This window comes from Myotis daubentonii, chromosome 3, assembly GCF_963259705.1.
Source record: "Myotis daubentonii chromosome 3, mMyoDau2.1, whole genome shotgun sequence".
Classification (NCBI taxonomy): domain Eukaryota; kingdom Metazoa; phylum Chordata; class Mammalia; order Chiroptera; family Vespertilionidae; genus Myotis; species Myotis daubentonii.
In genome coordinates this window covers 191,934,881-191,949,919 of record NC_081842.1, presented here as the reverse complement: position 1 = coordinate 191,949,919, position 15,039 = coordinate 191,934,881, and the positions used below count along the sequence as shown (strand labels likewise).

At 44.5% G+C, this 15,039-nt stretch overlaps 1 protein-coding gene across 3 annotated transcripts in view; it reads left to right on the top strand.

The window, feature by feature from the left end:
- EIF2B3 (eukaryotic translation initiation factor 2B subunit gamma) overlaps positions 1-10,924 on the top strand; it is a 107,903-nt gene extending 96,979 nt beyond the window's left edge. For all 3 annotated transcript variants that reach the window (XM_059689959.1, XM_059689960.1, XM_059689961.1), the window contains exon 12: positions 10,763-10,924. In XM_059689959.1, coding sequence (XP_059545942.1) covers positions 10,763-10,815 — 53 coding nt within the window. In that variant the 3' untranslated portion in view covers positions 10,816-10,924. The remainder of the gene's footprint in view (positions 1-10,762) is intronic.
- Positions 10,925-15,039: the final 4,115 nt, after the last annotated feature.

The following is a 15,039-nucleotide window of genomic DNA, read 5'->3' as shown; positions in this document are numbered from 1 at the left end:
TCTCTAACAGTTCTGGCTTTTCTCACCCAACCCCATCATGCTCAGTTAATGAGATTATTTCTGACAAAAATCCTGGTAGCCAAGTTTGACCTTCTTTCTGCTTAAGCCAGTAGAAAGCTATAACCAACAAAGTCAAAACCTGGGAGACTGATGAGACTCTGAGTCTCTTATCACTGTCAGTGAGAGAACTTGGGTCTCTTCCCTGTGACCACAGTGATCAGTCTTTTGGCCATGAAAGTAGACCTCGTGGGTGCATAGATCAGGTCCTGGCTAATAGGAATCCTTCCTAGCTTCCCAGAAGTGCAGCTCTTCATAGGTGACTTGTCATTCCCTTCTATCCCATTGATTTTTCCCCAACTTACCATCCTCCCTTGTACTCTTACCTTTGAGATCTTCCCAACCTGATTCTAGCCCAGAACTTTTCTATTGTGTGTACTGAGCCTGCTTCCGACCCTGGCCAAGCAGAGCTAGAACTGCTCGTTGCTCCCCTACAGGTTCCCCCCACCTTTACTGAATCTCCATGAAAATACATCAACCCCGAAAATACCAGATCTAGTCTCTCTCTTCTCCTACCCCCAGGCTAAGAGCAGACCAGAGGGCAGAGTGTAGAGTAGGGAGGGCGAACCTGTGAAGGCTCAGGTGTTTAGAGTCTGACAGAGCACAAAAGGCTTTGTCTGCCCCAGCCAAGCAGATAATTAGCCCCTCTGGTCTGGAGCACTGAGGGCCAAGAAGAATGTTAGTTGGAGCTGGGACTGTCTTCAGAACAGCCCAGTGTCCCTGGAGACTAAGAAGAGACTGGATGAAGGAAGAGCAAATGTCCGAGTCTGGATATAAGCAGATGAGGCTGACGCGTGGCTATAGAGGAATAAAGGGTAAAGTGGAGCCTTTGGAGGTGCCCTAGGAAGCTAACTAGAACAGCATCTCCTTTGTTTTTTTTCTGGTCAGTCTTATTTTAACAGTGGAGCCTGATCGACAGTCACACTCCAAGACCAGCCCAGCCCTAGGGAATCTGGCAGCCTGAGCACTGTCTGGGTCTCCTCCCCATTCCTCTCACTGAAGCCCAAAAAGGAGCACCACCCAGGGCACAAGTACACAGACCAGACCCAGACCCAGTCTGCAATGTCTGTTTAACACTTATCAGAGCACTGTGCTGGGCTCTTTACATCAGTTATCCTACTGAACCTCCACAACTTAGTGAGGAAACTAAAGCCCAAACACTGGAACAGTTTGCTCAAAGTCACATTAGAATTCAAGTCTGTATGACTCAAGCTCTTTCCTTTCCTGTACTGTTACCTTTTCTTCCTCTCTTTCCTGTCCTTTTCTTCTCACATGAGATTGCCCCTGTCCAATGCGGTGGCATAACAGCAAACTTTGTGAAAGATGCAGACCTAGGTTTTTCTTCCCACTGGAGAAAGTTAGAGAAATAGGCCTGAGGATTCAGGATCCCCAAGCACCGTTGCTCTACTGCACCAGACGTGCCAATTAAATTCTCTTTGAGAAGGAGATTGGAGGCCTTCTCTTCTATACATGTGGGGGTTTTTCCCCTACATCTAGACCAGCCGTGGGCAAACTACGGCCCGCGGGCCGGATCCGCCCGTTTGAAATGAATAAAACTAAAAAAAAAAAAAAAAGACCGTACCCTTTTATGTAATGATGTTTACTTTGAATTTATATTAGTTCACACAAACACTCCATCCATGCTTTTGTTCCGGCCCTCCGGTCCAGTTTAAGAACCCATTGTGGCCCTCGAGTCAAAAAGTTTGCCCACCCCTGATCTATACTCTCACTTAACCCCCCAAAAACCCACACATTCAACAAAGAGTTACAGCCTACTTATTCTAGGCTCTAGGAGGGTATCTATAAAGATGAATAAGACTTGCCTCTTGCTGTCTAGATGCTCATAATCTATTATAGGGAGACAAATGAGTAAAGAAATAAATACAGCCTGACCAGCGTGGCTCAGTGGTTGAGTGTTGACCTATGAACCAGAAGGTCTCGGTTCAATTCCCAATCAGGGCACATGCCCGGGTTGCATGCTCCATCCCCAGTGGGGGGCATGTGGGAGGCAGCCAATCAGTGATTCTCTCTCATCATTTATGTTTCTATCTCTCCCTCTCCCCTCTGAAATCAATTTTTAAAAAAATTTTTTTTAAAGCTAACCCTCATCTTACCTTTCATCACACCACTGATCAGCTTCAGGGCACTTCTATAAATATATTGAGGATTCACAGTATTCCTCTTCCCTCCCTCTTTTTTTCCAAACATCTTGGACGACTTAAACATATTCATCAGTGAAACATCCAACTTCATAATTTAGCTTCATAAGTTCCTTAACTTTTCCACCAACCTTCACTTCCTTTCAACTTTAGCTCTCCACTTACATACCCTATCCTTGTCATTATCCCAAATCTCTGAAATCCTTCATGTGCCAGTAGCTGTGTTAAACACTGGGGTATGAGCATAAATACACTGCCCCAGCCCTCAAGAGCCTTACAGTGAGGTAGAGGAGAACGAAATAATGATATAGAGATAGAGACAGGTATTAGATAGGATGTTCTCACAAAGCAGAAAATGGACAGCTCAGGCGGGAAGGCATTAATCACATAGTGAAGGTGATTGATGAGGGCATTTGGGATAAGAGTGTGATGGGGAAGAAAGGCATGTTGGAACAGCATGTGCTGAGATCTAGAGCTATAAAATAGTGTGGCTTTAGGTACAAAGGGAAAACGGTGGAAGATGGGGCTAAAGAGGTAGCAAGAGTCAGGTCATGGAGGGGTTTATGGGTTTGGACTCTATGAAAATAACAGTGGCCACTATTTATGGAGCACTCAATGATTCATTTTTGTTGTTGTTGTTATTGCTTAAAGTATTACAAAGGGTATTACATATGTGTCCTTCCCCCCCCCCCCCCGCCCTTGACAATCCCCTGGCCTCCCCTACCCCCCAGTGTCTTATGTCCATTGGTTATGCTTATATGCATGCATACAAGTCCTTCGGTTGATCTCTTACCCCCCTCCCTCCTGCCCCCCAACCCTCCCCGGCCTTCCCGCTGCAGTTTGACAATCTGTTTGAGGCAGCTCTGCCTCTGTATCTATTATTGTTCAAAAGTTTATAATGGTCTCTATTATCCATGAATGAGTGAGATCATGTGGTATTTTTCCTTCATTGACTGGCTTATTTCACTTAGCATAATGCTCTCCAGTTCCATCCATGCCGTGGCAAATGGTAAGAGTTCCTTCTTTTTTACAGCAGCATACTATTCCATCATGTAGATGTACCACAGTTTTCTAATCCATTCATCTACTGATGGGCACTTAGGCTGTTTCCAGATCTTAGCTATGGTGAATTGTGCTGCTATGAACATATGGGTGCATATATCCTTTCTGATTGGTGTTTCTGGTTTCTTGGGATATATTCCTAGAAGTGGGATCACAGGGTCAAATGGGAGTTCCATTTTTAGTTTTTTGAGTAAACTCCATACTGTCTTCCATAGTGGCTGCTCCAGTCTGCATTCCCACCAGCAGTGCATGAGGGTTCCTTTTTCTCCACATCCTCTCCAGCACTTGTCGTTTGTTGATTTGTTGATGATAGCCAGTCTGACAGGTGTGAGATGGTACCTCATTGTTGTTTTGATTTGCATCTCTCGGATGATTAGTGACTTTGAGCATGTTTTCATATGTCTCTTGGCTTTCTGAATGTCCTCTTTTGAAAGGTGTCTATTTAGGTCCTTTGCCCATTTTTTGATTGGATTGTTTATCTTCCTTTTGTTAAGTTGTATGAGTTCCCTATAAATTTTGGAGATTAGGCCCTTATCAGATATGACATTGGCAAATATGTTTTCCCACACAGTGGGTTTTCTCGTTGTTTTGTTGATGGTTTCTTTTGCTGTGCAGAAGCTTTTTATTTTGATGTAGTCCCATTTGTTCATTTTCTCTTTAGTTTCAAGTGCCCTAGGAGCTGTATCAGTGAAGAAATTGCTTCGGCATATGTCTGAGATTTTGTTGCCTTTGGATTCTTCTAGAATTTTTATGGTTTCCTGTCGTACATTTAAGTCCTTTATCCATTTTGAGTTTATTTTTGTGTATGGTGTAAGTTGGTGATCTAGTTTCATTTTCTTGCATATATCTGTCCAATTTTCCCAGCACCATTTATTGAAGAGACTATCTTGGCTCCATTGTATGTTGTTGCCTCCTTTGTCGAATATTAATTGAGCATATTGGTTCGGGCCGATTTCTGGGCTCTCTATTCTATTCCATTGATCTATATGCCTGTTCTTGTGCCAGTACCAGGCAGTTTTGAGAACAGTGGCTTTGTAATACTTGATATCTGGTATTGAGATCCCACCTACTTTGTTCTTTCTCAGGATTGCTGCAGCTATTCGGGGTCTTTTTTTATTCCAGATGAATTTTTGGAGAGTTCGTTCTAGATCTGTGAAGTATGCTGTTGGTATTTTAATGGGAAGTGCGTTGAATTTATAGATTGCTTTGGGTAGTATGGACATTTTAATGATGTTGATTCTACCAATCCACGAACACGGTATGTTCTTCCATCTGTTTATGTCTTCCTCTATCTCTTTTTTCAACGTCCTGTAGTTTTCTGAGTAGAGGTCTTTTACCTCTTTAGTTAAGTTTATTCCTAGGTAGCTTAATTTTTTTGGTGCGATGATAAATGGGATTGTTTTTATAATCTCTCTTTCTGAAAGTTCACTATTGGTGTATAGAAATCCCTCAGATTTCTTGGGGTTAATTTTGTATCCTGCTACATTGCCAAATTCATGTATTAAGTCTAGTAGCTTTTTGATGGAGTCTCTAGGGTTTTGTATGTATAATATCATGTCGTCTGCGAATAAGGACAGTTTTACTTCCTCTTTTCCAATTTGGATGCCTTTTATTTCTTCTTCTTGCCTAATTGCAATGGCTAATACTTCCAGTACTATGTTGAACAGGAGTGGTGAGAGTGGGCATCCCTGTCTTGTTCCTGTTCTTAGGGGAAATGGTGTTAGTTTTTGTCCATTGAGTATGATGTTGGCTGTGGGCCTGTCATATATGGCTTTTATTATGTTGAGGTATGATCCTTCTACTCCCGCCTTGCTGAGAGTTTTTATCAAAAATGGGTGTTGGATTTTGTCAAATGCTTTTTCTGCATCAATTGATATGACCATGTGGTTTTTTTCTTTCAATTTGTTTATGTGATGTATCACGTTTATTGATTTGCGGATATTGTACCATCCTTGCATCCCTGGGATAAATCCTACTTGGTCATGGTGTATGATCTTTCTGATGTACTGCTGGATCCGATTTGCTAAGATTTTGTTGAGGATTTTGGCATCTATGTTCATGAGGGATATTGGCCTGTAATTCTCTTTCATTGTGTTGTCTTTACCTGGTTTTGGTATTAGGGTGATGCTGGCTTCATAGAATGAGCTTGGAAGTGTTCCTTCCTCTTGGATTTTTTGTAGTAGTCTGAGGAGGATAGGTTTTAGTTCTTCCTTGAATGTTTGGTAAAACTCCACTGTGAAGCCATCTGGTCCTGGGCTTTTGTTTGCTGGAAGCTTTTTGATGACTGCTTCAATTTCTTCCATAGTTATTGGCCTATTGAGATTTTTAGATTCTTCCTGATTGAGTGTTGGAATGTTGTATTTTTCTAGGAATTTGTCCATTTCCTCCAGGTTGTCTAGTTTGTTGGAGTAGAGCTGTCCATAGTATTTTTTAACAATCATTTGTATTTCTGTGGGGTCTGTTGTTATTTCGCCTCTATCGTTTCTGATTTTGTTTATTTGGGTCCTCTCTCTTTGCTTCTTGGTGAGTCTGGCTAGAGGTTTGTCAATCTTGTTTATCCTTTCAAAGAACCAGCTCTTGGTTTCATTGATTTTCTATATTGTTTTTTTGGTCTCTATGTCATTTATTTCTGCTCTAATCTTTATTATCTCCTTCCTTCTGCTCACTCTGGGGTTTTCTTGTTGCTCTCTTTCTAATTCTTTGAGTTGTAGAGTTAGATGATTTACTATCATTTTTTCTTGTTTTTTGAGATAGGCCTGTAGAGCTAGAAACTTCCCTCTCAGGACTGCTTTCATTGTGTCCCATAGGTTTTGGATTGTTGTGTTTTCATTGTCATTAGTTTCCAGGATGTTTTTAATTTCTTCTTTGATCTCATTGGTAACCCAATCAATATTTAATAACATGCTATTCAGCTTCCAAGTGTTTGAGTATTTTGGGTTGTTTTTATTGTAGTTTATTTCTAATATTATGCCATCGTGGTCTGAGAAGATGCTTTTTATGATTTCAATCTTCTTGAATTTGGGGATACTTAGCTTGTGACCCAATATGTGGTCTATTTTTTAATCTGTCCCATGAGCACTTGAGTAGAATGTATATTCCGCGGCTTTGGGGTGAAGTGTTCTGAAGATGTCTATTAAGTCCATCTGATCTAGTGAGTCATTTAGGATTGCTGTTTCTTTGCTGATTGTTTGTCTAGAGGACTTATCCAGTGATGTCAGTGGTGTATTAAAGACCCCTACTATGATTGTATTGTTGTCGATCTCTCCTTTGATATCTTCCAGGAGTTTTTTTATGAATTTGGGTGCTCCTGCATTGGGTGCATATATGTTTACCAGGGTTATATCTTCTTGTTGTATTGATCCCTTTAGTATTATGAAGTGGCCTTCCTTATCTCTTGTTATGGCCTTCACTTTGAGGTCTGTTTTGTCCGATATAAGTATTGCTACCCCAGCTTTCTTTTCCTTTCCATTTGCCTGGAAGATATTTTTCCATCCCTTCACTTTCAGTCTGTCTGAGTCCCTTCTAATGAGGTGGGTCTCTTGTAGACAGCATATGTATGGGTCATGTTTTTTTATCCATTCAGCCACTCTATGTCTTTTGGTTGGAGCATTTAGTCCGTTTACGTTTAAAGTTATTATTGAAAGGTACTTGTTTGTAGCCATTTCTTTTTTTGTGTGGCTGTTTTCTTTTTGAGCTTTTTATTTCTTCTTTTTACACCAGTCCCTTTAGCATTTCTTGCATTGCTGGCTTGGTGGTGATAAACTCCCTTAGCCTTTTTTTGTCTGTGAAGCTTCTTATTTCCCCTTCAATTTTGAATGATAGCCTTGCTGGATAGAGTATTCTTGGATTCAGTCCTTTGCTTTGCATCACTTTGTAAATTTCCATCCATTCTTTTCTGGCCTGATGTGTTTCTGTTGAGAAATCATTTGATAATCTAATGGGAGATCCCTTGTATGTAACTTTCTGTCTCTCTCTTGCAGCCTGTAGGATTCTCTCTTTGTCCTGAACATTTGCCATGGTAATTATGATGTGTCTTGGTGTGGGTCTTTTTGGGTTCACCTTGTTTGGGACTCTCTGGGCTTGTGTGACTTTTTTCTTCCCCACCTCAGGGAAGTTTTCTGATATTATTTCTTCGAATAGGTTTTCTAATCCTTGTTCATCTTTCTGTTGTTCTGGCACCCCATTATTCGTATGTTGTTTCGTTTCATGTTGTCCCAAAGCTCCCTTAGGCTCTCCTCCTGTCTTTTAATTTTTTTCTCCAATTTCAGTACAGTTTAGGTGTGTTTTGCTTCCTTGTCTTCTAATTCACTAATTCGGTCCTCCGCTTCTCCTAGTCTACTGTTGATACTTTCAATGGTGTTTTTTATTGCAGCTATATTGCTCTTCATTTCTTCTTGGGACTTAAGTTGTTGATTTTTTCATTTGTTTCTTCTAGCTTCTTGCATATGTTATTGATTTTTTCATCTGACTCTTCTTGCTTCTTGCATAAGTTGTTGACTTTTTCCTCCATCCGGTTTATGCACTCTAGGACCCTTATTCTGAATTCTTTTTCTGTCATGTTGCATGCCTCTGTATCACTTAGCTGCTTCTCTGGCGAGTCCTTTTCTTTCCTTTGGGGGTTTCTCTGTCTACCCATGTTTGATCTCACTGACATATCTAGACGCTGAGTCATTCAGTGGCTGCTCCCTGGGTGGCCGTGGCTCCTTGGGCTGTGGTTGCTCTTCGGGCGGTTGCGGTGGCAGCTGCTCCTCAGTTGGCAGCAGCTCCTCTGGTGGGTGCTGTTCACAGCTGTGGTGGTTCTTCTGGCTGGTGGGGGGAGGCTTCATGTACAGCTGCTGTTCCTCAGACAGAGGGTGTGGTGTTCAGGAGGCTGCTGCTGCTTAGATCTGCTGTGTTGATTTAAAGGCACAAAATACAACACAACAAGGCACCACGTACCAGGCACTAAACACAAATATATTCACGATATTAATAACCCCAAATAAAGGTGACCACCTGAATTAAGAGAATTAGGGGATAAGAAGAAAGAAGAGAAAAAGATAAAAGAGAAAAAAGAAAAGAAAAGTAGGGGGGGGGAGGAGTGCGAAAATGAAATTGGGAAAAAGGAGGGGGGGAAAGAGAATTAAAAAAAAGAGCGAAAAGAGAGAATGAAATAGAAGAGGGGAAGAGACTATTTATATGAGGAGAAAACTCCTATAGAACCGCCACTAATCCCAACAAATTCCAGCAATAGCTCCCTGGAGATGAATGCACACTAGAAACAACCAATAATATCAAGTGAGGCTAGGGAAAACAGAAGCACAAAAATAACCAGAGAAAGAAAAAATAAGCAAAACAGAAAAATGAAAAACAAAACAATCTCCCAAACAAGCATAAAAAAAACCCACTATACTCAAAATCAAGCAAACACTAGCAAAACGACAGAGAAAGAGAGAAAAAAAAAATTGGATAGTGAAGAAAGATAAGAGAGGTGTATATGGATTTAGAGCAAGGGATTGGAAATTAGATATATAAGTAGGGTGAAATTTAGACAGTGGGTAAAAAGAAGGAATCGGGAAAATCTAAAGCAGGAATAGGGTAAGAGAAACAGGACAACAAAAGGGGGAAAGTGAGGAAGAGAGTTTTGGCTTAAGGGTAAAGGTGAGATTGAGAGAAATGATATTAAAGGAACTATGAAAATACAGTGTAGAACACTATTCCCAAAATAAAATAAAGAAAAAAAATAAAATTACACTTGAAAAAATAGTAAAAAGATAGCAATAATACTGGTTAAAAAAAATGTAGTAATTAAAAAGGTAAAATCAGGTGATGAAAAAAATAATAAAATAGGTTCTTAATGAAATGGTGAAAAAAGAATTAAAAAAAAAAAAAGATAAAAATGTGCAGTAGTGAAGGTGCTTCAGATCTTCTACTCTTCTTTTTGGCACGCCTTAGTCCTGCCAGGCATTCAGGATAGTGTTGAATTTCCCTGCCATACACTGTCCCTCCGTGCTGTAAACCACAGTCCTGATTTAAGGCAGGTTGTATTTGTTTACCAGACTGCCTTTATTTGTGATCACAGAAGAGACAGTTCGTGGCTCTGCCTCTGGGTGGCAGTGTGTCTGGATTGACCTCCCAGGCTATAAGTCCTCTCTATCAGTAGGGTTTATTTTCTCTATGGTATTTGAAACTGGTTTGGGAAAGTCCACTGCCCAGAGATGGTTCTTTAATCGTTACTCCCCTCTCTGTTTCGCAGGCTCCCCAAAAAGAACTTTCCCCTACAGGCTCTGCGCATGACCCCCACTGGGGAATCCCATGCACTGGGTTTAATAATCAAATGCACGGATCTAAGGGGAACTGTAACAACAAGAGCCTGATACGTTGTGCGAATTTGCAAGCCTCCACCTTCCAGGTCTGTGCGCAGTCTCCGTGCGCCCACTCGCCCCTTGGCACCAAGCAGCTGGCAGGCTGGCAAAATCCGAGGCTGCTTTTTTGCATCCAGTCCAGCTATGGGCTTATTTTTAGTGTTCCCTTCTGCCAGCAGCCCTGTGGGGCCCCTTCCCCAGTCGCGGGTCATGCTGGTCCCAAAGGCCGCAGACTCTGTGGGGCGCAGATTTTGCCCCGCACACGCGTAGTCCTCTCTCCAACCTGAGTTGCAAACTGCACCTTTAGGGGAAGTCTAACCTTTCCGTGAGAAGAAGCAGTGCTCCTCTGAGTTCACGCAGTCATGCTGCTTGAGATCCCTTGTTTCCAGGTTAGTAGCTGATCTCTGGATGCCGGTAACAGCCACTCAAGATGGCGCACCGGGCGTGGTTTCAGCCGCAGTCTCCAACCGTCCTTTTTTTTCTGGGAGTTCTCTGTCTTTCCTGGCTGCAGACTGTCTCTCAGCTGAATATCCTCTGCCTATTCGGGCTGTATGTTACCCATTTCAGCTGCTTACCCTTATCTGCTCCAGGACAAGGCACAGGACCCGTCAGTTAATACCTCTGCCATTTTCTCCCTCCCCTCAATGATTCTTTAACTCATTAAGTCCTCGCAACAACCCTATATAGTTGATGCTATTATTTCTATGTTACAGATGAGGCAACTCCCTTTTTCCTTTGGATATCTCCATTTAACCATTTAGTCTCATTTCTCCTCACTCTTTTCCCCTATTCCCTATCCCCAGGCCACACCACAGTATTTCATGTTTTCCTTTCCTACGTGTTTCATGTTCTAGTGGCCTGGAGTGCCTTCCCTTTGATACACTGCCTGAGAAAACTCTATTCATCCTTTAAGACCCTGCTCCTTCCCCTACTGTGCAGTCTCCCTGAAAGCCAGGTGCATCGAGCAGACCCTCCTGCTGTGTGGGAAGATGCTGTCCTCCTTTGGCAAGTTGTATTCCCAAGAGCAGAGCCACTTGGGAGAGGAATAGATGTTTATGAACACAGAATTAAAAGTAATTGGGTTTAAGATGACATCTTTTGCTGACAGTTCTCAAACAACCTTTTTCTTTTCTTTTGTAGCCAAACGAGTAAATGAGGTGATCGTGGGGAATGACCAGCTCATGGAGATCTGAGTTCTGAGCAAGTCAGACGCCTTCCTCTTGGCCCCCAGAACTACACATGTTGGCTGGCCCACCTCTTTGACTGTATTTATTTCCCAATAAAGAAGGGCTCCCACAGGCACGCTGGAGTCTTATAGAGTAGTGCCACGCTCACATTGGCGGGGCTCCAGTGTGTGCTCATGCGTCATGTGGTAAAGACCCTCTAGAACAGGGGTGGGCAAACTTTTTGACTCGAGGGCCACAATGGGTTCTTAAACTGGACCGGAGGACCGGAACAAAAGCATGGATGGAGTGTTTGTGTGAACTAATATAAATTCAAAGTAAACATCATTACATAAAAGGGTACGGTCTTTTTTTTTTTTTTTTTTTTTTTTTAGTTTTATTCATTTCAAACGGGCCGGATCTGGCCCGTGGGCCGTAGTTTGCCCGCGGCTGGTCTAGAACCAGTGTGTAGAACAAAGTAGGACACAATGGCCTAGCTCCCATGTACCCGTGTACGGAAGCTACCAGACAGGGGCAGCAGCTCTCCAATAGGAAGCTCCTAGGAGGACTGCTTTCTCACTGGCTGATCTAGTCTCATCCATAAAAGCATATCCCTCCTGAAAGGGTCTGGAAGTACTTCAGTCCCTGGCCCATAGGCCTAGCTGCTGGCAGTGCCATCTCTGCATGTCGTGCTCCCTCTACAGCTGCTGATTTGGGCAGCCTGGCCCCTGACCCTCAGCCCAGGACTTACCACTCTGCCCCCAGACTACCTGCCACACAGATTCCCAGCCCCTGCCATGACCCCATCCCCAGCCTCAGCCTCTTACCCCTGTCATTCCCTCCCTACCCTCACAGCCTGTAGCCAATTTCTCCAGCTCAACTATTGTCCCTTAGAGACCCTTAAAGCAAGCTGAAGGCAGCCCCTGCCTGGCCATCAATATCCTCACCGGTTTTAGTGGCAGCAAGAACAATAAAAGAAAGCCATGGTCTGAGAGCCAGACCCCTTTCCACCTCCCCTTAATGAGGTCTGTTCAACCTGGTGAGGAAGAGCCAGGAAACTATATCATGGTTTGAAAATCTGACTCTTCTCCAGGTGCACTCCCCTATTCCCTAATTATACAGACGCTCCTGCTTCAGATAATTGAGAAATGAGATTTCCATACTCACAGCTCTTCTGGAGTCCTAGCCACCTTCCCTTCACCACCCACTCCCAAACTCGGACACTCTGCTCTTGCCGCTCCCTGTACTGCTTTTACAACCTGCAGGAGTTTGGTGGAAGATAAAAGTGGTTCCTGGGGTGAGATTTCACCTCCTGGAATTAACAAAGTAAAGGTTTCTCTTGATGTGCTCACTGTGGGTGGCAGTAATTATAAACAGACTGGTTTCTACATTGCTTCAAAAATCTGAAGTCTCTCAAGTTAATTTGAGTAATCGTGCCTGAATCTTAGTGTTGTTCTTATTGAACTTGTGAGAGGCTGAGTAAAAGAGCATTCCTTCCCCGGGGGAGCTCCACCTCCACCAGCCTTCTTGGGAGCTCTAGAGCTTCACATTCTTCCCACTTTCAGGTCAGACAAGGTTCCTGAAAGTGTGCAGAAATAGCCCAGCAGAAGTGGTTGGATTAACTGCAGCAGAAGTGAGAATAATGAACTGTGGTGGCACCCAGAATGGTCCCCTTTGGCACTGAAATTAAATTCGTGGGGCCCAGATGATGCTGGAGACAGGCCTGGCCTGGATGGAGGAAGACCTGCCCTCTGTAATGCTGTTTGGCTTTGGCCAAATCACTGCCTCTCTTCTGTCCCTGAGTTTCCCCATCTGCAAACTAGGAAGGTTGGACTGGGTGATATTTTGTTGTTAATCCTCACCTGAGGATATTTTTCCCATTGATTTTCATAGAGAGTAGAAGGGAGGAGACGGGGAGAGAGAGAGAAACATCAGTGTGAGAGAGACACATCAATTGGTTGCCTCCCTTACAGTAAGCCCTGACTCTTGAACACCCTTGACCGGGAAGCAAACCCGCAACCCTTTGGTGCAGGGGCCCGTGCTCTGACCACTGAGTAACACTGTCCAGGGCTGGACTAGGTAACTTTAAGGCCCTTTCTCGGGTTTTGTCACCTCTCAGAGCTTTCTGACCCTTGAGGTCTGGGTGGTCCGAGAGGCCAGAAGGCTGCTCCTTGACCACAAAAACGGACGGAGCTGGGTCGGTTCGGAGGGAGGGTGGGTGGGGAAGGAGAAGGGATTGGTTGAACTGTCCCAGATCCTTCCCATATCTCTTCCCGATCTTCCCCACTGAGCCCTTGGAAGCCCTGACAGTCGGAGGAAAACCTCTCCTCCGCCTTCCCTTGAGCACATGAGCAGCCCCGACTCCAGGAAACAGACTAGGCAAGGACTCCCCAGGGGAAGGCCTTGCTGCGTTTGAGTCCCAGGTGGGAGCAGCCCCCAGCTCAGGACACTGCTGCTATTGTCTCTGTAACTCCAGGACTGGCCGGGTGCCCAAGATGCTTTGATTTCTCTTCTCTTTGCTCTATTTGTCTGCCGGAAGGCAGGGACAGTTTTTGTTTCTTTTTGGCAGCAGCTACAGAGGGTTTGAGTGTGTCTGAGATATAGTGCACAACTGAATGTCCACGGGCCAGCCACCTCTCCGTGGGACAGAAGCCAGGGGAGCCAGGCAGGAAGCGTTGATAGGATCTGCCCTGCCTCTCCCAGCGATGCTCCCTGCGGGAACTGGAAGAAAGCAGCCTTCTGTGCCAAATCAGGGAGGACTGGGGAGGTGTGGAGGAACAGGGCTCTGGGACCCTGCCAGGTCAGACAAAATTTGATGGATGGCTACCACTCCAGGAATTTCTCCTCCACTGTCCCCTTACCTGCTGGCAAGAGCTCCCTGAGCCTGTAAGGGAATTGACTGCCAAGGTTGCCCTCCAAGACCAAGGCTACACTTCCCAGTCCTTCCCCACATTATTCTTCCTTTTGCAATCCCATCCATGGGGGGCGAAGGAGGGGGGAGGGGTTGTCTCTACCTGGAGCCCCAAGAGCGATCCAGGGGCCTGCACAGCCTAGTTTATAAGCTGTTCCTATTCCCAGAGAATTTGCAGAGAGCATACTTTTTTTATTCATAGCCATCCCTACCCCTAAGGAGGTACATAAGCCAGGCCTTTGTATGCTGCATTCTAAATAGTTAAATGTGTTTGAGGAAGGGGGAGAGGAGTGTGGGAAGGGCCACCCAGATAGAAGGTCTAGAAAGCTCAGCTATGAGGGAGCTGACAGGGAAAGGCTGGGCAGGAGAACACATTCTCCTGGAGGCCAGGATGACCTGTCCTTGACCTGAGCCGTCTGCCACCACCCAGAAGGATTGCATCATGGCTCTTCTGCCATGGATAAATGGGCAGATTCTCCTTGGATTCTTCGCCTCTCTCCTTCCCCCACCCTCAAGGGGAAAGGCATTCTCTGATCTCTGGTTGCAGCCTCTGGCACTAGAGACTTGACAGGTACAATTGACCAAAAGCTACCAACTGGGAAGGGGCATACATTCCCAGGCTTGGGTCTAAACGTAATGGGTGTCAGTAGGGATTGCCAGGCCCCTCCACACCTCAAGGTCATTGACTCTGCCTGGCCCAGATAACAGAAGCCAGCCCACAGCTAGTGAATGAGGAGCTTGGGGGAGTGCCATGGAAAGAGGCCTGCCCTGGCTTCTCCCACATGGACCCTACCCTGAAGCCACACTTCACTCAACATGTGTGTGTGTGTGTGTGTGTGTGTGAGAGAGAGAGAGAGAGAGACAGAGACAGAGAGACAGAGAGAGACAAAGAGAGCGCTCCCATTTCCTGGCCATATATATTACCTCATTTAATCCTTATGTCAGTGTCAAAGATTATGTGACTTACCCAGTATCTCACAGCCAGTAAATTGAAGATTCAGACCTTGAATCACCCCTTCCTTTAGATCCAGTCATCCTCCCACTTCTGATCCAGTTCCTCACTCCTGGAAACCTCCCTGAGGATTCCAGCTCCCCCTTACGCTATGAACATCCAAAAAAGCAGGTCCTCTGCAACCCCCGAGTTTAGCAAAGGACACATAAGAAACCCTGAGGGATGTTGGTCTCATTAATCAGTAATTGGATCCATTCCTTGTTAATAATGAATTTAATTAGATTGCTTTTCTCTTGTTATTCTTGGCACAACTTCTTCAGTTTGAGCCCAGAACCCATGCCTAGGTCCAGTAGAAGTGACAGTGACCCAGGCTGTTCCACAGGGAAGCGGG